General features: G+C 43.3%; 2 protein-coding genes and 1 pseudogene across 2 annotated transcripts; 2 read left to right on the forward strand and 1 right to left on the reverse strand.

The window, feature by feature from the left end:
• LOC115854262 (chromobox protein homolog 1 pseudogene) overlaps positions 1-16,670 on the reverse strand; it is a 30,018-nt pseudogene extending 13,348 nt beyond the window's left edge.
• Positions 9,376-15,364, forward strand: TP53I3 (tumor protein p53 inducible protein 3). Its single transcript, XM_030858280.2, is given in 5 exon segments — positions 9,376-9,513; positions 11,643-11,904; positions 13,081-13,293; positions 14,199-14,395; positions 15,182-15,364. Coding segments are annotated over 5 exon segments (993 nt in total).
• On the forward strand, positions 16,048-23,820 carry SF3B6 (splicing factor 3b subunit 6). Its single transcript, XM_030858276.3, has 4 exons — positions 16,048-16,232; positions 18,813-18,931; positions 23,236-23,374; positions 23,549-23,820. The coding sequence occupies exons 1-4, from the start codon at positions 16,203-16,205 to the stop codon at positions 23,636-23,638; spliced, it is 378 nt and encodes a 125-aa protein (XP_030714136.1). The 5' UTR covers positions 16,048-16,202; the 3' UTR covers positions 23,639-23,820.
• The last annotated feature ends 1,099 nt before the right edge of the window (positions 23,821-24,919 follow it).

Consider the following 24,919-nt stretch of genomic DNA (forward strand, 5'->3'; position numbering starts at 1 on the left):
TAAAGAACAAACAGAGATGAACAATACAATAACTGAAATGAAAAATACACTAGAAGGAATCAATACCAGAATAACTGAGGCAGAAGAACGGATAAGTGACCTGGAAGACAGAATGGTGGAATTCACTGCTGCGGAACAGAATTTAAAAAAAAAAGAATGAAAAGAAATGAAGACAGTCTAAGAGACCTCTGGGACAACATTAAACGCAACAACATTCGCATTATAGGGGTCCCAGAAGGAGAAGAGAGAGAGAAAGGACCAGAGAAAACATTTGAAGGGACTATAGTCGAAAACTTCCCTAACATGGGAAAGGAAGTAGCCACCCAAGTCCAGGAAGCACAGAGTCCCATACAGGATAAACCCAAGGAGAAACACACTGAGACACATAGTAATCAAATTGGCAAAAATTAAAGACAAAGAAAAATTATTGAAAGCAGCAAGGGAAAAATGACAACATACAAGGGAACTCCCATAAGGTTAACAGCTGATTTCTCAGCAGAAACTCTACAAGCCAGAAGGGAGTGGCATGATATACTTAAAGTGATGAAAGGGAAGAACCTACAGCCAAGATTACTCTACCTGGCAAGGATCTCATTCAGATTCGATGGAGAAATCAAAAGCTTTACAGACAAGCAAAAGCTAAGAGAATTCAGCACCACCAAACCAGCTCTACAACAAATGCTAAAGGCACTTCTCTAAATGGGAAACACAAGAGAAGAAAAGGACCTACAAAAACAAACCCAAAACAATTAAGAAAATGGTCATAGGAACATACATATTGATAATTACCTTAAACGTGAATGGATTAAATGTTCCAACCAAAAGACACAGGCTTGCTGAATGGATACAAAAACAAGACCCATATATATGCTGTCTACAAGAGACCCACTTCAGATCTAGGGACACATACAGACTGAAAGTGACTGGATGGAAAAAGATATTCCATGCAAATGGAAATCAAAAGAAAGCTGGAGTAGCAATCCTCATATCAGATAAAATAGACTTTAAAATAAAGAATGTTACAAGAGACAAGGAAGGACACTACATAGTGATCAAGGGATCAATCCAAGAAGAAGATATAACAATTATAAATATATATGCACCCAAAATAGGAGCACCTCAATACATAAGGCAACTGCTAACAGCTATAAAAGAGGAAATCGACAGTAACACAATAATAGTGGAGGACTTTAACACCTCACTTACACCAATGGACAGATCATCCAAAATGAAAATAAATACAGAAAAAAAAAAGAACAGCAATGAACTTTAAAACTGTTTTCAGTGATCATGTTACTATTAATAATAATTGTATTCTGAAACAATTATATGAATATAGCATAGATTAAATCAAATAAACAAGTATAGTAAGATCATCAGAAGCCATGATTTTCAGGAAAAATATATATAAACTCAAAGGAGTTATATTAAAACCCTATAATCCTAAATCTGACTTGGAAATATCAGTTGAAACTCTTCATGTTTCTTTTAAAAAAAATAGCTATTTCCTAGCTCTGTCCACTAAGAAGGACTAGAAACAGGAGCCATAGCAATCAGGCATCCCTTGTGTACAGATTGTGGTCTCTAAATGTCACTTTCCAATAATAGGAACCAGGCTCCTTTGAGAAATGACTGAATCCAGATTTGAGCAGGAAATGTACAAGATGAGCCTGAAACATCTTGCCATACCAAAAAGCAAGGCCCCACTGGCCAAAAATGAGACAAGTTGAGCCTCAAAAAGAATGATAACTGTAATGGGTTGAAACTCCTCAGCTATGCTGAAGTCCACGGTTTATAATGTTACTTTTTAAATAAAAATCATAAGTCATCTTTGGAAGATGCCAGGAAATCAAATCATTATTCTGAAGCTTGGTAAATACCGTTTATCTTTTTTTTTTTTTTTTTTTGGTACAAGCTATGGCTCACAGTAACCAAATATTAGTTACTGAAAGAAAGGAAAGCCCTAATGAAATAATCTAGGCCCTTGCTACTCCAAGTGTGATCCATGGACTATCAGCACTGGCTTCACCTGAAAGCATGTTAGAAATGCAGAGTTTCATGCCCCAATTCAGACCTACTGAATCAGAATACATAGTTTAACAACATCCCCAGGTGATACCTATGCACAATAAAGCTGGAGAAAACTGATCTACAGAATGATCATCAATGGCTACTGAGCGATCAGGTGAAAAACCTAATGGGGGGAACTTCATAATGAAGTGAGCCACCTGGCAATACCTGAATGCAGGATGTCTTACAACACGAAATGAGACTCAACCAGACATTATGTCTCTCCTGATGTGACACAATAAGACTGCCCAGGGGTTAACTGATGAAGTTGAATGACGGGCATACAGAGGTTCATTATATTATTCTCTATACTTTTATATGCTTTTTCCACTTTCCTATTTATTTATTCTTAATTGTGGTAAATAATACATAAAATTTACCATCTTAACCATTTTTAGTGTACAGTTCAGTGGCATTAAGTACATTCACATTTTTGAGCAAACATCACCTGCGTCCATTACCAGAACTCTTTTCATCTTGCAAAACTGAAACACTATACCCATTGAACACTAACTCCCCATTTCCCTCTTCCTCTAGCCCCTGGCAACCACCATTCTACTTTTTGTCTCTATGAATTTGACAACTCCAGGTACTTCATATAAGTGGACATATAAGTGTCCTTTTGTGACCAGTTATTTCATTTAGCATAATGTCTTCAAAGTGGAACCATGTTGGGACTTCCCTGGTGATCCAGTGGGTAAGCCTCCACACTCCCAATGCAGGGGCCCAGGCTCAATCCCTGGTTGGAGAACTAGATCCTGCATGTGTGCCGCAATTAAGAGTCTGCATGCCACTACTAAGAGTCCACATGCTGCAACTAAAGACCCCATGTGCTGCAACTAAGACCCGGTGCAGCCTAAATAAATAAATAAATATTTTTTTAAAAACCTGAGACTTAAAAAAAAGGTTTAACCATCTTGTACTATGTGTCAAAATGTTCTTCCTTTTTAATACTGAATAATATTCCATTGAACGTATGTACCACATTTTGTTTATTCATTCATCATTGATGGACATTTGGATTGTTTCCACTTTTTGGCTATTCTGAATAATGCTGCTACAAACATTGGTATACAAATAGCTATTTGAGTCCCTACTTTCAATTATTTGGGGTATATACCCAGAGGAGGAATTGCTGGATCATAGGGTAATTCTATTTTAAATATTTTGAGGAACTGTGATACTGTCTTCCATAATAGCTGCACCATTTTATATTCCCACCAGCAGTGCACAGGAGTTCCCCACATCCTTGCCAACCGTTGTTATTTTCTGCGTTTTGATAATTGCCATCCTAATGAGTGTGAAGTGGTATCTCGTTGCAGTTTTGATTTGCATTTCTCTAATGATTAGTGATGTTGACCATCTTCCCATGTACTTATTGGCCATTTGTATATCTATCTTCTTTGGAGAAATGTCTATTCAAGTACTTTGCCCATTTTTCAATTGGGTTGTCTTGGGGTTTTTTTGCTGTTGAGATGTAGGAGTTCTATATATGTTTTGGGTGTTAACCCCTTATCAGATGTATCATTTGCAGATATTTTCTGCCATTCCATGGGTTGCCTTTTAATTCTGTAGATGTGTTCTTTAATGCACAAAGTTTTAATATTGATGTAGTCCTGTTTACCTATTTTTTCTTTTGTTGCCTGTGCCTTTGTTTCATATCCAAGAAATCATTGCCAAATTGAAAGTCATGAGCTTTTCCTTTATGTTTCCTTCTAAGAGTTTTATAATTCTAGCTCTTACATTCGGTCTTTGATCCATTTTGAGTTAATTTTTTGTGTATACTGTAAGGTAAGGGTCCAACTTCATTCTTCTGCATTATATATGTTTGAATATTTCTATTTCAAAGTTTTAAAAAAAGGTTTCTTTAAGTTATTAAAAAGTGTTCTTTACTTATATTGCCCAACCTCCCATACCTCATCATTTTATCCCATCACCTTGCACAGTGTTTATTCAACAGTGGGCATTCAATTATTATCTGTGAATAAAATGGATGAATATTTAAAGTAAGAAAGGAAAGGAAGGGAGGGAGGGAGGAAGGGGGAAGGAGGAAGGGAGGGAGGGGGAGAAACAGATTGGAAATATTATACATATTCTAGCCCATGCTAATGGCCTAGTTCTCTGAGCAGGTCTACCCTGAGAACAGTTCCTTACCCACATAGTGCTCAGACCTGCAGAGGCCAGACTCCATCCTCAGCAGACTAAACATCACAAACTCCTTGAGATTTGAGAATCATTTTTGATATCCTAAAGTAAATCATTCTTGGGTCAAAGTAAAAGGGCTGGGTGGAAAAGGGGCTGTTTTTTCGCCTCCCTGGCCTACAGAAAAGAGGGGTTAATTACAGCAGAGATGCAGTTGTCCCCACTTCTCCCATGGATTTTCTCTTCTTAAAATGCTGGCGCTTCCCTCCCTGGCCTCTTTCAATGGCTCAAACTCTTCGATATCCCAAATAAATCTGAAATCATTCATTCAGTCAACAAATCTGAATTGAACACTTAGGTGATAAGCACAGGGGATACTGAGATGACTAGGATACTCTAGACTAGGATACTCTAATACATCCCCAGTCTGGTCGGGAAGAAAGTCCGACAATAGAGTGCTACAAGTGTTATTAAGAGATGTATTATGATAGAATAGAGGAGAGGAGGCCTCACTCTTCTTGAGGAGCCTTTTTGTATCCATTATCTATTGCTGCATAACAAACAACCCCCAAATATTAGTGGCTTAAAACAATAATCATTTTACTTGCAACCAATTTTGTAGGTCAATAATTTGGTCTGCGATTAGTCAGGAAGTTCCTCTGCTGATCTCAACGGTAGGTCATTCATGTAGGTTCAGTCAACTTGCAAATCATCTGGGGCTATTTGGTCCGGGAGAGCTCAGTTTAGACAGCTTGTCTCTGCTCCATGAAGTCTCATGCGCTGGTAGAGTAGCTCAAGAAGCTTCTTCACATGACAGTGAAAAAGTTCAGTAGCAAGAGCGGGCAAGTTCAACATATAAGCGCCTCCCCACCTTTTTTTTTTGGTCGCACTGCGTGGCTTGCAGGATCTTAGTTCCCCGACCGCTGGGGAATTCCCTATAAGCACTTTTCATTGTTCCATTGGCCAAAGCAAGTCACACGGTCAAACCCAAATCAGTGTGCGAGGGGACTACCCATAGGCTGTGATTACAGGGAAATATGGTTCAGTGGGACCATTCAACGTTCCTCAATTTTTTTTCTTAATTTTAAAGGCTTATTTAATTTCTTTTACATAGCTCTACATATAAAGTGCTTAAAAGTTATACACTTTTTTCTCTTTTCCTTTTTTATTGTTCCTTAACTCCCATGACATCACCCTCTTTCAGATAACCCCAAACAACTTACATATAAAGATAATGATATATATAAAAAGATTCCATATCTTTTTCCATGCTCATGTAACTCATGTGTGTGTGTGTGTGTGTGTGTGTAGTCATGTATATGTGTATGGGGATGTTTTGTCATTATTTTAACACAATGTTTCTCTCATTAAACAAACGTTTCATGTAAATCACTCTGTGACAACTGCTATAACTCTTGGTCATTTTTCAAATGGATGCACAGTATTCGTCATTTATTCAGCCATTCCCCTAGTGTTGGGATCTATTTTGTTTCTAGATTTTTGGCACTGTGATCAATGCTGCAGTAAACATTTCTCTCTGTCTGTCCTTACATATTTGTGTTTTTTATTTCTATGGAACGCCTCAGAAGTAAGTACTATATTGTCATTTTATCATCATTACAATATTTTCTGACATCTGGTAATATGTCTTCCTTACTATTGTTTTTCATATTTTTCTTGGCCATTTGGGGGAATTTACTCTTCCACATACTCTAAGATTTTATACAATTTAAAAAGACCCGGGGGAATTCCCTGGTGGCCCAGTGGTTAGAATCTGCCTGCCAATGCAGGGGACACAGGTTCGAGCCCTGGTCTGGGAAGATCCCACATGCCACGGAGCAACTAAGCCCGTGTGCCACAACTACTGAGCCTGCGCTCTAGAGCCTGTGCTCCACAACGAGAAGCCACCGCAATGAGAAGCCCATGCACCGCAACAAAGAGTAGCCCCCGCTCACCGCAACTAGAGAAAGCCCATGCGCAGCAACGAAGACCCAATGTAGCCAAAAATAAATAAATGTATAAAAAGACCTGGGCTTCCCTGGTGGCGCAGTGGTTAAGAATATGCCTGCCGGGCTTCCCTGGTGGCGCAGTGGTTGAGAGTCCGCATGCTGATGCAGGGGACACGGGTTCGTGCCCCGGTCCTGGAAGATCCCACATGCCGCAGAGCGGCTGGGCCCGTGAGCATGGCCACTGAGCCTGCGCGTCCTGAGCCTGTGCTCCACAACGGGAGAGGCCACAACAGTGAGAGGCCCACATACCACAAAAAAAAAAAAAAAAAAAGAATCTGCCTGCCAATGCAAGAGACACGGGTTCAAGCCCTGCTCAGGGAAGACTCCGCATGCCACGGAGCAACTAAGCCCGTGAGCCACAACTACTGAGCCTGCGCTCTAGAGCCCGTGAGCCACAGATACTGAGCCCGTGAGCCACAACTACTGAAGCCCGGGCGCCTAGAGCCCGTGCTCTGCAACAAGAGAAGCCACCGCAATAAGAAGCCCGTGCACTGCAACAAAGAGTAGCCCCTGATTGCCGCAACTAGAGAAAAGCCCGCGTGCAGTAACAAAGACCCAAGGCAGCCAAAAATATAAATAAATAAATAATTTTTAAAAATAAAAAGACCCTGTTGGCATTATAACTAAATTAACAATAAACGTATATATTAATCTGGTAGATTTGACAATTTTATGTACTGTCTTCTTACCCCATAGCATGATTTTTTCCACTTGTTCAGATCTTGTTTTCTGTTCTCCAATACAGTTTTATAGTCTTCTATATATAATTCCTATGCCTTTCTTAAAGTTAAGTTCCTTAAATAAGTTAAACTTATTCCTAAGCCTTTTACAGCTTGTGCTATTGTAAAAGGGATATTTCTCCCATTTTTTCCCCTAAGTGCTTAGCTGGAGAATAAAGCTACTGATTTTGGTGTACGCATCTTGCATCCAGGCATCCTAACAAATTATCTCATTAATGTTAGTTTTGTTTTGTTTACTGGCATCCCTTAGGTTTTCTAGGTCTACGCTCATATCAACGGCAAAAAGAGATAGTCCTATCACTTTCCAATGTTTATATGTTACTTCCTTTTGTTTGTGTATGTATTAGTGCATTTACTAAAACTTCCCAAGTAATGTTAAATAATAATGTCAATAGTGGGCATCCCTATCTACTTCCTGATTTTAACTGCAATGGTTTTAGTGTTTTTCCATTTAGGATAGTACTTGCTGCGGGTTTTTGGTAAATAATACACAATTCCTTTTATTCTTCTTTTGCTCAGGGTTTTTGTAACAAATGGCTTCTAGGTTTAATCAATGTATTTTTAGCTTCTATTGATTGGCTCATAAGATGCTGTATCCTTTTTTTTTTTTTTTTAAAGTTAAGTTATCAGGGGTTTCCCTGGTGGCGCAGTGGTTATGATCCGCCTGCCAAGGCAGGGGACACAGGTTCGAGCCCTGGTCCAGGAAGGTCCCACATGCCGCAGAGCAACTAAGCCCACTACTGAGTCCTCGTGCCACAACTACTGAAGCCCACATGCCTAGAGCCCATGCTCTGCAACGAGAAGCCACCGCAATGAGAAGCCCGTGCACCGCAACGAAGAGTAGCCCCGCTCACCGCAACTAGAGAAAGGCCCTGCACAGCAACGAAGAACCAACGCAGTCAAAAATAAATAAATAAACAAAAATTTATTTAAAAAAATAAAGATAAGTATCCAATTTTTTTTTTTTTTTTGCCCTCCTGCCGTCCCCCAGCAGGGGAGGAAAAAAAAGCTACCTATCTTGGGCTTCCCTGGTGGCGCAGTGGTTGAGAGTCTGCCTGCCGATACAGGGGACACGGGTTCGTGCCCCGGTCTGGGAGGATCCCACATGTCGCGGAGCCACTGGGCCCGTGAGCCATGGCCGCTGGGCCCGCGCGTCTGGTGCCTTTGCTCCGCAACGGGAGAGGCCACAACAGTGAGAGGCCTACATACCGCAAAAAAAAAAAAAAAAAAGAAAAAAAGCTACCTATCTTGTTTTTACACAGGCGCACATACGTGTGTATTCTTCCAACCCAGTGGTTTTTGACTAGAAGTAATTTTGCCCCCCAAGGGATATCTGGCAATGCCGATACATTTTTTTATTGTCACAACTAGATAGGGGTGTTGTTGGTATCTAGTGGGTGGAGACCAGGGATGCTGCTAAACATCCCAAGCTGCACAGGACAGTCTTTCACAACAAAAAAATTTAGTCCAAAATGTCAATTGCAACAAGGTTGAGAAACCCTGATGTAGCCTATTTATACAGCTTTTAACCAGGCTAAATTGCCTCACTGGGCAGCGTCTTCCAGAGGCCGCTCCCTCATCCCCTGGAAAGACTGGAGGAACCGCAGAAGTGACAAGAATCCCGGGACTGTTTTACCTTCCCTTTGCCCCTAATGCTCCTCTTTTTTCTCAGCAGCACCCTGCTTGCCCACCCTACTGGGACTCCTGCCCACAAGAAGGGCAGGAAGCCAGACATAAAGCCCAAATGGGCTAAAAGCCTGGCCTGACTGAGAAATGGACCGATCGCCTGCCAAGAGTTCGCGTCTTGCTGCCTAGAGAGCGGAAAAGTTTTCTCAAAGTGAGGGCTGGAACAGCATTTCACGCCAAACCAAGAGAAAGACTAGATTCCAGAGGCTCAAAGTTAAAGAAAATCTGATTTGCCGCCACTAGCTTTGCATTTTAAAGGGAAAGGAGGCGAAGGAAGAAGGGGAGGGTCAGCCCCACCGTTTGCACTACCCAGAGTCCAGCCGTCCATTGTGGTGGTGGCCGAGGCAGCGCTACTGCTCCGAGGACTCGCAGGGGGCGCAGGACCACGCCGCGTCACCTGGAGCAGCAGAGGGGGCCACCCAGAGCAAGTAAATAACTTTCATGGGCTCCAGTGACCCTGGCGGGCGGGGGATTCCAACTCGGAGGGAATGAAACTTGCTTGACGCTCTTCAGTGTCTTCCTGCTCCGCCGCAGCCAACCCGCACGGCCATCCTCTCTGCACCTCGTCCCAGCCTGTGTCCTCCGCGTGGGGTCAGTCCGGAGGCTGCAGGGTCCCCGCGGGAAGGCGCTCAGGGGGTTGGGGCCGGACGGACTGAGGGAGGCCGCTGGCCGGCAGGAGTCGCTGCGCCCCTCAAAGAACCTCGGTCTACCCTGTGTCCTCAGAGAACATGTTAGCTGTGCACTTTGATAAGCCCGGAGGACCAGAAAACCTTTACTTGAAGGAAGTGGCCAAGCCAAGCCCAGGGGAGGGTGAAGTCCTCCTGAAGGTGGCAGCCAGCGCCCTGAACCGGGCGGACTTACTCCAGGTACCCAGGGGTCTGGCAGCGGCTGGGACTGGGCGGGACTCCAGGTTCTTCAATAAACATTCACCAGGGGCTTCCCTGGTGGCGCAATGGCTGAGAGTCCGCCTGCCGATGCAGGGGACACGGGTTCGTGCCCCAGTTCGGGAAGATCCCACATGCCGCGGAGCGGCTACACCCGTGAGCCATGGCCGCTGAGCCTGCACGTCCGGAGCCTGTGCTCCACAACGGGAGAGGCCACAACAGTGAGAGGCCCGCTTACCGCAAAAATAAATAAATAAATAAATGAAAATAAATATTCACCGGATGAAGGAAAGACCTAAGGCACTACCATTAATGCTCATCATGCGTGCTGGGGGTTCTGAAACTAGAACCACTTAGCCTCCATTGTTTACACAAAATACAGGGGTGTTTGCACAGCAGAGTCCACCCTGCATCAAACCACTGTCTGCTCAGGTTTGCAGATAAGGAGACTGGACGCGCGTGCGTGCGTGTGTGTGTGTGTGTGTGTGCTCCCGTGCGCGAGTGTTAGACCTTGCTCTATCTCCTTTACTCCTCAGGCAGCCCTGTTCACCATTTGTATTCGACAGATAAAGAAACTGAGGGTCAGAGAGGTTCAGCAATGAGCCCAAGGCCACATACTAATTTATTTTTGGCTGCGTTGGGTCTTCGTTGCTGTGTTCAGGTTTTCTCTAGTTGTGGCCAGTGGGGGCTACTCTTAGTGGCGGTGGGCAGGCTTCTCATTGCGGTGGCTTCTCTTATTGTGGAGCACAGTCTCTAGGCACACGGGCTTCAGTAGTTGTGGCTCGCAGGCTTTAGAGAGCAGGCTCAGTAGTTGTGGCACACGAGCTTAGCTGCTCCGTGGCATGTGGGATCTTCCCGGACCAGGGCTCAAACCCGTATCCCCTGCATTGGCAGGCGGATTCTTAACCACTGCGCCACCAGGGAAGCCCCCACAAGGCCACACACTAGTAACCAGGGGAACTGTGACTCAAATTGAGGTCTTTGTCTTAAGGCTCCAAAGTCTGTATTCTTTCCACTCTGAGGGTCCCAGAGCTGGCAGGGGGCAGTACTCTAAGAATTTTCTTCTGACTTCTTTTTGAAGCAGTAAACTAGGCCAGCTGCATTTTTTGAATTAAGAAATGTACACCAGAATCACAGGAGGCACTTATTCAAAATAAATAGGACCAGGACCCAGGCATGTGTACTTTGAAAAGGCTCCTCAAATGGTTCAGATGCACACTCCTAGTTCAGTCCCTCTGGTCTCAAGCATCTGGTTGAAGGCTTCTGAAGACTGTGTTGAGCAAGTACAGAGCCTGGCACTTGATATATCAGAACTATCATTAAGGAGTACACAGTTTGGTTTGCAAGGCAGAAATAGAGACAGAGATGTAGAGAACAAATGTATGGACACCAAGGGGGGAAAGCTGCGGGGTGGGGGTGGGGGGTCGGGGGTGGTGGTGGGATGAATTGGGAGATTGGGGTTGACATGTATACACTAATATATATAAAATAGATAACTAATAAGAATCTGCTGTATAAAAAAATTAATTTAATTAAATTGAAAAGAAAAGGAGTCCACGGTTTTATTCCCAGTCTTGCTATTAATTTGCTTTGCCACCTTGGACAAGGCATTTCCCTGCCCAGGTCTCAGTTTCTTCATTTGTAAAACAAGGGGTTTAGATGAGAGAAATAGCTAAGGACTCTACCAGTTAGACATCCACTGATTATGGGACCTACAGTCTCTTATTTGCATGAAACAAATCACCTCTGCTCTCTTTTTTCTTGAATTAAAAAACCTAACTTTAGGGCTTCCCTGGGCGCAGTGGTTGAGAGTCCACCTGCAGATGCAGGGGACACGGGTTCGTGCCCCAGTCCGGGAGGATCCCACATGCCGCGGAGCGGCTGGCCCCGTGGGCCTTGGCCACTGAGCCTGTGCGTCCGGAGCCTGTGCTGCGCAGCGGGAGAGGCCGCAACAGTGAGAGGCCCGTGTACCGCAAAAAAAAAAAAAAAAACACCTTACTTTACCCTGAACTTTGTCTTGGAAAAAAAAAGGGGCTATGGGAAGAGGGCCAGGGACGGTGACACACAGAATTCTGATCACGTTTACTACTTAGTGCACCCTTTCTCTACAGAGACAAGGCCAGTATGCCCCACCCCCAGGAGCCAGCAACATTTGGGGACTCGAGGCATCTGGACACGTGGCAGAGCAGGGGCCTGGCTGCCAGGGACACTGAAAGATTGGGGACCCAGCCATAGTTCTGCTGCCTAGCGGGGGCCAGTATGTCACTGTCCCCGAAGGGCTCCTCATGCCCATCCCGGCAGGACTGACCATGCCCCAGGCTGCCGCCATCCCAGAGGCCTGGCTCACCGCCTCCCAGCTGTTACATCTCTTGGGTAAGGACCACCTCACCCTACCTCATGCTTACTCCATACAGCATGGTTCAATTGCTTCATGACTCAGCCACCTCAGAACCCAGCAGTCCTGCAGGGCAGCTTTGATCTGGCCACTGAGCCACACCCAACCCCAGCACCTCAGCCTACTGTACCATCAGTAGTATCAGGTCCTCATACTGTGCAGCAATACTGAGGCTGAAAATTATGGTTAGCACATAGAAAACCTGGAAAGCGCTGGATGAAAGGCCTGTGCACATCTTCACACAGTAAGCCCAGCAGTAGTCCCAGCTTCTCAGTCAGGCTAAGCTTCTCTCTGGGAGCCCTAGCACAGCAGAAGAAGCCATTCAATCAACTCTTTAATTCCTCCCCAATCCCACTGAGGCCAGCAAAGAGCTTACATGAGGGTCCCTGGCTTTGGGGAGACCAGTGTAACTGGCAAGACAACCACAGTGTTTGGAAGGGTGGCCCTGGCTCTAACTACAACAGAAGCTCAAGATGGGAAAAGTTGGTGTGGGCAAAGGGGGTCCGAGAAGGCTTTCTGGAACAGAAGGCCTTGAAGGGTGGTAGAGCTGTGATGGACAGATGGCATACCAAGGTGGCCTAAGAGGGTCAAGGTGAGATCAGCTGCTTCACTCAGAAGTGAAGGATGACAACTGTAATTTATGAAAGATGAGACTGCAACTAGATTGTGGTGGCCTTGAATGGCAGGCTATTTGGACTTGACACGAAAACCAATCAAGAACCACTTGACATTTTGAGGAGAAAGTGACATAATGAAAGCTCCATTTCAGGAGGAGCCTGGTGGCTGTGTGTGGGGCCTGGATTTGTGAGACCAGCTGGAGGCCAGTTTCAGACTGAAGAGGGGCTGCCTTCAGGTAGTGACAGCGGGAATGGTGGTTATTCTTACTCATTCAGGTATAGGTCAGAGATATGTTTTCGTACTATTTCACAGGTAGAACAGAGATTATGGATGTGGCTGCTAGTAACTGTTTCCAAAAGTTGTTTCCCACTTTGACCAGAGGCAGTAAGACAAAAAGTCAATATGTGCTCTCAAAACAGCCAGAGATTTGACATTTGGTGGTCTCAGGGCCAGGTGATCATGGTAGAATAAGCCTATGTGGAGAATGTGTAGCCGTTGCAAAGCAAAGAAAATGGTTCCTGTACTTTCTGTCGCAGGAAATGTTCAGGCTGGAGACTCTGTGCTAATCCATGCAGGAGCAAGTGGTGTGGGCACAGCTGCCATCCAACTTACCCAGATGGCTGGAGCTGTTCCTCTGGTCACAGCTGGCTCCCAGCACAGGCTTCAAATGGCAGAAACGCTTGGAGCAGCTGCTGGATTCAATTACAAAGAAGAGGATTTTTCTGAAGCAACACTGAAATTCAGCAAAGGTAAATAAAGCTTCTGCAATTCAGCAGGAGTTTCAGAGATGATTAAATAAAATCCTCACCAGCCTCAGAGTTGCCTCTGGATCTGTCTCCCCTCTGCTAAAAGCACAACAACTGCCCAGGCCAAATTCTAGTACTCTGGTGTTTGACCACTGGAGACAGGCAGGCAGTATTTAGGACTAAGATGATTTTCCTGTGCATTCTTGTAAGTGATATGATTCACATGCTTTTTAGAAAGTGGATAATCACACAGAGTTGGCCTGGAATTATTCAGGACCTCTTTTTCCCAACCAGCCACTCTGCAGTGAATTAACAGGAGGCATGGAGCAGAAACCAGTTTGGAGCTGGTCAGAGTAGGCTTGGGTAGGTAGCTCCCTAAGTGGGTGAGTAGATGTGTATGCCTCTATATTCTGAAACTGAACCTGCATATATTTGGCTCATCCCCTTCCATTGTTCCACATGAGTCAAAAAGGAGAGATGAAAACAAAGCTAACAAAGCCATGATTCAGGCAACCCAGCTCAGACACTTGATAACTTAGATATGGACTAGCCTGTCCTGTAGCCTGGGGTGGATCTCCCCTATTCCCCTGGGTGCCAGTGGGTTCTCTACTTACGTGGAGGTCAGGGGAAATAGCAGATCATGGTGCTGCCCCATTTCCCTCCTGCTGTGGCAGGGATCATAAAATATGATCATGTATAATATCACACATGTATAATAGAGTTCAGCCAACTAAACTCCATTTACAACCATGTTTCTATAAGCAATGTTCTGAGTTCCAACCTATAGATTTACTGCTTGCACTTGTATTTATTTATACCCATATTTCCACAAATATACCATGTAATCTTATTTCACACCAAGCTTTCTGTGTCTGACTAGCATCATATATCTGTGTTTCATGTGAAAGGCGCTGGAGTCAACCTTATTCTAGACTGCATAGGCGGCTCCTACTGGGAGAAAAATGTCAACTGCCTAGCTCTTGATGGTCGCTGGGTTCTCTATGGTCTGACGGGAGGTGCTGACATCAGTGGGCCTCTGGTTTCAAAGATACTCTTTAAAGGAGGAAGTCTGATCACCAGTCTGCTAAGATCTAGGGACAAAAAGGTGAGTGATGGGTGAAAAGAAAATGTGATTTAACTATTATCCATAAAAGTGTGATTCATTCACATAATCCTGAGAAAGTAAGATCATATATTAAGTTAGAGAGCCTATGTATTAATAGAAACCTGCCCCTCTGTGTATAAATAGGTAACCTAATTTCACAGAACTAATTAAAATTGGTTGATAAAGGCCTCAACATCTTGGAAGGAGGGTAATGTATTATGTAAACTTTATAACAATGAACAAAGCATTGACCATATTAGGAAATACTACTAATAGTTCCAAGACTTTGTTTTCAAAGGCAGAACTGTTCTCAGTGTGCTAAGAAAGCCTCTTAGGTAAGTAAGGTTAGTAAGCTTCTACCTTTAACAGATTATACATTCATGAAATCTTTTCTGTGTGGCATTCCAGCAGGTGCCAGCTTTGGGAGTTTTGTAACAAGGTTTCACAACTGCTGGGGGGATAGCAGAGGTTAAGCATCCCTTTTGAATTGAACCTATATTAAGTCCTGTCTGTGGCTGCCTCCTGCTTGAAGTCTTTATTTAAAAACAGCCCTTCAGCTTTCAGTGACACTAATATTTTCTCCAAGCTTCGGTCTTTATCTGGGACAGAATAGAGCTTACAAATCTAGGGACATGCACATACATGCTGGTAGTGAAGGGATTACATACCCTTGTGTGACTTTTCACATGTGTACAAGTTTCAGAGAAAGCAGAAAGACTAAGCAGGGTGGGGAGTGGCAAGGTAAGGCCTCTGTCCAGGCTGATGGTCTCCTTTTCCTTATCTTAGTACAAACAGATGCTGGTGAAGGCTTTCACAGATCAAATTTTGCCCCACTTCTCCACGGGGAACCCTCAAAGTTTACTGCCGGTTCTGGACAGAGTCTACCCCATAACTGAAATCCAAGAAGCCCATGCGTACATGGAGACTAACAAGAATGTGGGCAAAATCGTCCTGGAGCTGCCCCAGTGAAGGAGGAGGGGCAGTACAGGACAAGGCTACCTCAGGTCTTCCAAGAGCAAACTTGGAGAAAATTCACAGTACTCAGGCGACCGGGTGCTACACCAGGCTCGCCTGTAATCCCCTGTTCCTCTCCGAGCCTCAAACGATCAGTGCAAAGCCGGTCTAAGGAAATAAAGAGTGGACTTGAAGAGTGGCGCGTGGACTGTGGCCGTCAGGGTGGGGGTGAGGTGGGAGTCGGGACTGGCATCGCCGAGGAGATTACAGAAGAGGCCCGGTCAGCTGATGCTGAACTTTGGGGGCTGAGCCAGCGCCAGGGGTTCTGGGTACGGAGTAGAGCGTCGGCCACGACCCAATCAGCCAGAACCCTGCAGGCTCGTCTTAGTGCACTGTCAGGGGCCCAGGCACACCCACGCATCCCCCGCACAGCAGCGCGCGCCCCGCAGGCCCGGACCCCACTGTAGTCCCCGCCCTCCCCGGCAACTCACCCAGGCGCAGACCCAGCTCTCACAGCTCTCCTCAGGCTCCACCCCCTTCTGCCAGCTTCCGCTGCTCTGGGCCTCCGCGACCGGAACACCGCCCCTTCTTAAGCCCAGGTCCCGCCTTTCAACCTTCCGGCCTCTTAAGTCTCTCAGCCCTGTTTTGCCCCGGAGTCTTTTCCTGACGGGAGACTACGTCAGCACGTTTCGGCGTGAGACGGTGGTATTCCGGTGTGTTAGAACAGCTTCCGGCGGGGTCTGGACGTTGATGTCTTGCGTCTGACGCCTTGTTGCACTCGAAGCTGAGCGAGCTTCGGAGGAGTGTGGAGGAATTCACGTATTTGCTGCGGTAACCTCATCAGTCTGCCAAGATGGCGATGCAAGCGGCCAAGAGAGCGAACGTGAGTGTCTGGGACTTCTGTCGAGGAGGGGGAGCACTTCGCTGCTGGGCTTTCTCATTGGCGTAATCAGAGCATTCTTGGCCTTCCTCCGTCCCCTAGGCGGGGAAGCCCAGAAGTTACTGACCTGTCAGGGGGGATTCCATCCTGGACCGGTCCTTAGGGATGTGCTCCTTGAGCCACACTTCCGCCCCTACCCCTTTTGAGAGTTCCTTTAAGTCTGTTATCCTAGTGTCAGTGATAGTGTTAACAGCCTGTGTTGCTTCACCTGCACCGAGGACCCGGCGTCAGGATCTTCTCCTCGGCCTAAAAGTCGGTAGCACAGATGAGTCCGCAATAAATAACTTATGCTTAACAGGCAGCTGGAACCTGGAAGTCTCCTCAGATCATGGAGCTTTTTGGATCCTTCATTAATGTTTTCAGTGATAATTTGAGCACCTAGTATGTACCAGACTTGAGAGATAGGATACAATAAATCAGTCATATTTATTGAACACTTACTATGTGCCAGACACTAGTCTAGGTATCGGAGATACCTAGAATAAAACAGAAAGGCCTGCTGCTTACATTGTAATATTAGGGAGTCGGGGTGTTATGGAAACCTAAGAAAAATTATCTTAGGAGAAAGAGTAGTCAGATCTTAAGATGCTGAGAGGTACAGTAAGGTGAAGACAGTTAAATATAGTGAGATGAAGATTTTTGGTAACTTTGATGATAATCATTTCAGTGGATGAAATGTGGGATGTGGTGGGATGAAAAGAAGGTAGAAGTTGAGAAAATGGAGACAGCTCTTTCCACAAATTTTCTCGTAAATAGGGAGAAAAGAAATTGGATGATAGTTAACTTTTCTTAGGATGTGTGATACAAGGTGTATTTGTATGCCAATGGGAATGATCCAGTAGAGCCGGAGAAACTGATGATGTAGGAGAAAGGTGGGTTAAGTTCAGGAGTAGTTTGGGGTAGGTGAGGGGTTGGCATAGCAATGAGAGGGAAAGTGGCTGGATATGCATGAATGCATATTGAATATAAGGTACTTACCATTTGGTCGCATCTATTTTCTCCAATAAACAAGAGCCAAGGTTATCACCTGGGATGAGCAGGGAAGAGAGGATACAGCTCAACTCGGATGTTAGAGGGAGTGGTGATGGTAAGGTTTGAGGAAAGAAGGGAAAATGTGATATAGTCTCTTGCAGAGTGAGAAAGCAGATTTACTGGAGATGTATATTGTGATTGTCTGACAGTGTTTATCATCTATTTGAACTTAACCTTAAATCTTAAAGTCTAAAACTTTATTGTACTTATTTGTTTACCATTTGTCACCATTTGAGGGCAGGGAATAAGTATCTTATTCTTCCATTTATACAACACTTAGGTTAATGCCTGAAGTAGTTGCCAGTTTAATAGTTACTGAGCAAATTAATGTCTAGTATGTAATTAAGTATGTTAATAAGAAGCACAGGAGTGAAATCGGGACCAGAGATACATATTTGAGAGTCATCGACTCAGTGTGGAAAACGTGTATGGTTAAGAGAATGTAGAGTTAAGGGGAGTATACAGAGAGTCAAGAAGTCTAAAGGTGAAACTCTGTGGAAGAGCCTATTTTAATGACAAAGAAGACTGAGAACAACTAGCCAGAGAGTTAGGAGGAATCCAAGGAAAGAGTGTCAAGAAAGGTCAAAAACGTAATAGTCAACAGTGTCAGAAGCCTCAGAGAAATTAAGTTGATGAGAATTGAATACTGTACTCCAAAAAAAAATTTTTTTAATGAAAAAAAAAAAAGAACACTGCAAGTGAAAGGTCTTAGTGCCTAAAAGCATTTTTCATCAGCGTGCTGGAGTAGGAGCTAGATTGTGGTAGGCTGATGAGTGTTATGAACTGAAGAAGCAGTGAGTATAACCTGCCTCTTTTCATATGCTTGACTGAGAGAAAAGAAAAAAGAGCAAGATAGGATAGCAAATAGAGGGCTGATAAATTCAGGAAAGGCAGAAAACTTGTCTTTTTTCCTTCACTCTGTAATCCTAATACCTTGCCTTGCCTGGTGTATTAACGAAGGCACTTATTAAATATTTGAGTGAATGAAGAGGGATCCAAATAAGTGTTTTGTTTTGTGTAACAGTTGGGAGTACATAAGCAGCTGCTCACGTGAGTAATAAAGGAAGCCAATGGTGAGGGAAAGGCTGTAAATTCAAAAGAAAGAGATCACTGATAGAACAAGTTTCTGAGAAGACCCGAGAATGGTTATCAGTGGGAGTTTTATTATCCAGCAAACAGGAACAGTTCCCTTGTTCTGTCCCACACATGTCTGTGGCATTGAGGACTTTTAAATGAGGTTGGAGATCTTTGTTTACCTGTAGTGACTGAAAACCTGGGTTTTGTAGTAGCCCCTTATTAGTTCCTACTAATAGTCCTCCCTAAAACCAATGCTTTTCCAAAGAGCGTGCCATTTTCAGTAATATCAGATTATAATTCTTGGCTTATAAAAATTATGCATCATCTTTATTAGAATTTATTATGAGAATTTTTTTTTAAATGATAGCACTCCTGCCTCTGATTATAGTGACAACACATTATTTTTCATTTTAGATTCGACTTCCACCTGAAGTAAATCGAATTTTGTATATAAGAAATTTGCCCTACAAAATCACGGCTGAAGAAATGTATGATATATTTGGGAAATATGGACCTATTCGTCAAATCAGAGTGTGAGTCTTACTGAGACATTTGAAATGTCATTTAAAAGAAAATGATTGTGTAATTTATAATCTCAGAATTATAGCTGACAGAAGGCCTAACCAAGAGCCTAGAGACCAAGGGAAAAGTACCTACAGAGACCCTCATGATCCAGCTCAGTGAGAGCCAAGAATGGTAGTTGTGAAATTATAGAGAGCATGAAGTAGTAATGAGTGGTTTGAGGGGAATGGGTGGGAAGAGAAAGAACCAACATTTATTACATACCTACTGTTTGTTAAGAAGTACTCTACTGTGGTTTTTATATGCATTAACTCTAACTCTCTCAACACTCTTCACCATCTCCTTTACTGATTCCGGAATTTCTGAATAAGCTGTGCAAAGGGATATAAAAGTAACAGAAAAAGGCTTTTTTTTCCAACTATAGCTTTCTATTGAAGATTTAAAAGTATAGGGTAAAATAATTATAACATAAACCCATGTTTTAATTTAAAGATTGGGGTTCATACCTTCAAATGATGTTTAACATCTGCTATATGCCAGTTGTAATAGGTGCTTTTGTTTGCATCACCAACACTACAGCCCTGTGTGGAGGTGAGAGTGTCTCTTTCACAGGTGAGACTAAGGCTTAGAGAGTAAAGTACCTTTCTAACTTCACACAGCTATTTAGTGATAAAATCTTCTGATTCTAAATTGAATCTACACAGTACCACAGCTGCTGTCATTTTAACTAGTATACATAAGCCAATTACCTGAGTCCATCTAAGAGGATTTCTAAGCTTTTTATTTTTAATTGGAATATCCCTTTCTTAATACATTTTCTTTCATGACTTGAGAGTTCCTCCGTGGCTTTTAGAACTCTGAGATCTTGAGGACTTTCCTTTACAATGATCACTATCCCTCCAAAAAGTAAACCAAGAGCTAGAAGTATATCATCATTGGTACTCAAACAGGGATGAAAATGAAGTGTTATAGAGCAGCTGTCCTTTTTAGGAACTCTCTTTGCATATTTGATAAAAGCTTTTGACCCTTTCTACAGAATACACACAACGTTTTGCAAGTGATTTCAGTGGGTACATGGACTCTAGGTTGAGAACTCCTGTTCTAGACATACAAGAATAGTGTACAGAAGAATCCCTGACTTAGGGCTCAGGAGACGAGATTCTACTGCAGGCCCTTTTACTAGCCATGTGACCCTAGACAAGTTGCCCAGCTTTTTCCTCACATGTAGGATAATTGGTCACCTTAATTGGCATGTAGTAGACTCTCGGTGCTTTGATTTTGATTATTAAGGCCATGAGTAAGGTAGGACAGGTGATGGAGCCTGATGTCACTATTTGACACATGAAGCAGCTAAAGCTCAGAGAGGTTAAGTTACATGATTAGGTTTTCTTGTTTTCACTTTAAGCTTTTACCACCAATCAAGAAAATAATGTTGACTTAGTGCTTAACATATAGTAGGTAGCAAGTACATGTTTTTAATTAAAATTACAATATGGAGATCAAGATATTAGGTTGATAATTAGGGACTGGGGCGCTTGAGATGGAGAGTCTTTTTTTTTTTTACATCTTCATTGCAGTATAAATGCTTTACAATGTTGTGCTAGTTTCTGCTGTACAATAAAAGTGAATCAGCTATATGTATACATATATCCCCATATCCCCTCCCTCTTTTTTTTTTTTTTTTTTTTTTTGTGGTACGCAGGCCTCTCCCTGCTGTGGCCTCTCCCGTTGCAGAGCACAGGCTCCGGACGCGCAGGCTCAGCAGCCATGGCTCACGGGCCCAGCCGCTCCGTGGTGTGCGGGATTCCCCCCGGACCGGGGCACAAACCCGTGTCCCGCACATTGGCAGGCAGACTCCCTACCACTGCGCCACCAGGGAAGCCCTCCCCTCCCTCTTGAGCCTCCTTTCCACCCTCCCTATTCCATCCCTCTAGGTCGTCACAGAGCACCGAGCTGATCTCCCTGTGCTACGCAGCAGCTTCCCACTAGCCATCCATTTTACATTTGGTAGTGTATATATATGTCCATGCTACTCTCTCACTTCGTCCCAGTTCCCCCCCACCCCGCCCAGCCCCGTGCCCTCAAGTCTGTTCTCTACGTCTGCATCTTTATTCCTGCCCTGCCACTAGGTTCATCGGTACCGCTTTTTTAAATTGAGATGGAGAGTCTTTAAAATGGAATTAGCGCCTCTCCCTATTCTACTTCCTAAGAAGATGTAAGAGGAAAGAAGAGAGATGCTTTTGTTTTGTTTTGATTTGTTCTGTTAGCTTCCTGGAGAAAAGATGTGTGAGAGAACTAATAGGAGAAAGTAGATCTCCACCCTTCAAATGCTTATTAGCACTTGCTGAATGCATAGCACTGTGGGAGTAAAATAAAATATAAGGTCATGTTTGCCCTTAAGGAACTTAAATTGTTGTTGAGTTTTTTATGGTTTTATTCTGAAGGAAAAATTAGGTAGACTTTTTGGGAAAATCTTAGGGACAGTGTTTTTTTTCCTTTGGGTAGTCCCAATTTTCATACCTAAAGCATTTAAGAAAATGGTTAAAAGTCAAAAGTCCAAAAGTTGTTAGATTATTTGCAGAAAGTAAAGAATATTATAAAATTTTTCATCAGGCCCATGTAACCTGACAAAGTGAGAGTGTTTGATGACACTGGCACCCTCCAACCACCCGGCGCCCTATACCTATCCCATCCCCTTTTACAGGAAGCACAAGCTCTGACCAGCGCCCAAGACTGTAGTCTCATCCTAGATCAAATCTAGGCAGGTGCCTCCCCTTCCCATGGGGCCCACTGCCTTTCCTTGAACCTCTGCAGGGACTGTGGCAGTTAATAAACCTTATTCTGCAGTTGCATTGGGTGGATAGAACACAGATGGAGGAAAGGGGATCCATCTTTAGCTTACTGGAGCATAAGCTGAATGGGACCTCTGCCAGCTGTCCCCACTCACAAGCACATGGCCATCTGCCACCTGCAGTTTGTTGCTCCTCACACTTCCCTAGCTCCTCCCCTAACGGAAGCTGGTGAGGTGAGGAGAGGAGGTGGCAAGGAACACCTACACAAGAAGCAGCCCCATATCCATGAGTGAGATCCAGCTTCCGCTTTCCACTTCCAGCCACCTTCCAGCATTCTGCTCTGGCTCACAGGTAACCCCACCAACAAGCACACTTCAAACCCAATCCCTCCAGAGACCCAGCCCTTTTCTCCAGCTACACAGGGCTGTGTAATGCATAAAAGTGCAGATATTATTAAAAATGAATGTGTGAAAGTTGGGAGTTGACGCTTGTTTTAAAAGGGCAGTGAATCTTGGGGGAATTCCCTGGTGGTCCAGTGATTAGGACTCCGAGCTTCCACTGCAGGGGACACAGGTTCAATTCCTGGTTGGGGAACTAAGATGCCGCATGCCACGTGGTGCAGCCAAATAAATACATAAGCAAGCAAGCAATGAATCTTCTAAGAAAAGTGTAAGAAACTACATTGGCTCTTTACATTGGAGGACATCCTTTCCTGGCCATAAAGGATGGTGGTTGCTGTTTTCCTGTGTATCATTTATAATTTTGCTATCTTCCTGGTAGGGGCTTCCTTCCAACCCCAGCTCCTTCTACAGACACAAAATGGTTTTATTTTTATGGATTTGGTAAACTTTAGTAAAATATTACCCAGAAACTTTTGTCCCCTACATTGATGGAGATTTTTTGTGGGTTTTTTTGTTTGTTGGGGGAGTGGTTTTGGCCGCACTGTGTGGTATGTGTCTTAGTTCCCTGACTAGGGATTGAACCCATGCCCTCTGCAGTGGAAGCTCGGAGTTTTAACCACTGGACCGCCAGGGAGATCCCGAGGTTGTCTTATTTTTAAGGACTGGAACTAAAATTAGAGTGAGGGAGAAAATCAGAATCTTTAGAAACAAGGGACTAGTGTGGTAAATAACTAAAGTATTGGTTCTGTTGCATAAATGCATAGTAAGAAAAACCCCATTCTAGACACTGCTGACTAATCACAACTATCATCCTAAGGTAGCATACTTTCCAGTGTAAAACTGAAAATTGATTCTTAGTATGAGAAGTAGGAAAGACTAGAGCAGTGAACATGAAAACTGAAAGTTTCAAGCTAGTTCTTTGCTGCTATTGCTTTAGTAGCCATATTAGTATTCTTGATATAACAGTAAGTTTAACCTGAGCTATTTTACTTAAAATAAAAACAAAAATTACATGTTTTGAGAAATTATAGGCTTATCCAGCATACCTGTCCATAGTATCTATTTCCTTTAATGGTTTTCAGGTAAATGTGTATTTTAATTAAGTCCGATTCAACTCGGTAGGGGGAACACACCTGAAACTAGAGGAACAGCTTATGTGGTCTATGAAGACATCTTTGATGCCAAGAATGCGTGTGATCACCTGTCAGGATTCAATGTTTGCAACAGATACCTCGTGGTTTTGTACTATAATGCCAACAGGGTAAGTATGGCCATGGTTCTCATCACGTGGGGACCCCATGTAAGAGTTAGTAGAGAGCTGTACCAGCACTAGGGGAGATGTGTTCCCTGAGTTCTTTTCTAGCTACTGCTATTGGTGAAATTCATTTGACTGTAGATTGGTAACTGTTAACTTTGATGCTTACCACATTTTCAGGCATTTCAGAAGATGGACACAAAGAAGAAGGAAGAACAGTTGAAGCTTCTCAAGGAGAAATACGGCATCAACACAGATCCACCAAAGTAAACGTTTTCTGCATTTTCATTTTGGACTGTTTAAAACCCATGAATGACCACCACTACCCTTTTTTTTTTTTAACTAATAGTGAATGTTGTGATTTCTTATTTGAGATTCAAAAAGACCTCCTTGAAACTTTGATATATTTTAGAATATATTATGTTAATAAACTTGTAGCTTTTTGTAAAACATGTCAGTGTTTTCTCTTAAAATTTCTCCTCCTGTATTATACCAGAAAAAAAATAATAAAACAGCATTTGAACCGTATCAAGAATTGTTCAGTGGTAGGTGGTCCTAGAGACTGAGTTTCTTGAGGATGGGGACCTTTTGATATTCTTAATGCCTCCAGTGACCAGTACAGTGCTTAGCCATCAAAGGAACTTGTTAAGAGTATTGTTATTTATTGAATGTCTATTAATAATGAAATCTCCATAACAACTTAGTGAAGGTATAGGTATCTCCACTTCGCAGATCCAAAGTTTATCATGTTGAGTGAATGAATAAAATGCTTACATAAAAAGCTGCTTTTTACTTTTTTTTTTTTAAATACTTTTTTGGCCGCATCTCATGTGGGATCTTAGTTCCCCGACCAGAGATCGATCCCGAGCCCCTTGCATTGGAAGCGCCAAGTCTTAACCAGTGGACTGCCGAGGAAGTCCAAAAGCTGCTTTTTTACATCAACTAGTTACTAGCCTCATGAGTACACTTGAATACTTGCTTTACAGTTAACAACGTACCTTTGTCAGTATGGGTACCCTTGTCCTTACAGGTTTATTCTAGAAATCGTCGTTCAGATGACAGCACATGGTTAGAAATGTGAGAGCAAGCTGCTTGGGTAGTGCTATTTGTTGTTACACGTCTAAGATGTATTTATGTACTTTTCCCTTTAGTTAGTAAGTGTCTGTGTATATTTTGGACCTTAGCTCACAGTTTATCTTTGCCATAAATAAAATACTTAATGTTTATTCTTATAATCACAGACTCCCATGGCGTGGAAATAGTATGGTTATTACCACATTCATCATAGCTCAGCAGCTTGGAGGAGATAGCTATAATTTTCTTTTTATAGTTTAGGCATGGGCCAAATGGAAAAACATGGACTAATTGTTTTGTATATAACTATAACCCAGAATCAATTTGAAGGGTACAAGCACTGAATCATTTAAATGGACAAAAGCCTATCCTACTTTTAAATGCATTTAGCTTTCAAATCTAACATTACTGTAAGAAAATGGGCTTTTTTATACTTTTTGTACTGTCTTCTCAAAGCCTACTATTGAAAATGAAGAA

Source organism: Globicephala melas, chromosome 12, assembly GCF_963455315.2.
Source record: "Globicephala melas chromosome 12, mGloMel1.2, whole genome shotgun sequence".
Taxonomy (NCBI): Eukaryota; Metazoa; Chordata; class Mammalia; order Artiodactyla; family Delphinidae; genus Globicephala; species Globicephala melas.

What these genes read in the sequence shown, in the direction of transcription:
- SF3B6 (XM_030858276.3), top strand. Translation starts at nt 16,203, where the DNA reads ATGGCGATGCAAGCGGCCAAGAGAGCGAAC. An exon ending in CCTATTCGTCAAATCAGAGT is followed by an intron (nt 18,932 to 23,235) that starts GTGAGTCTTACT and finishes TCAACTCGGTAG; the next exon opens with GGGGAACACACCTGAAACTA. An exon ending in TGTACTATAATGCCAACAGG is followed by an intron (nt 23,375 to 23,548) that starts GTAAGTATGGCC and finishes CCACATTTTCAG; the next exon opens with GCATTTCAGAAGATGGACAC.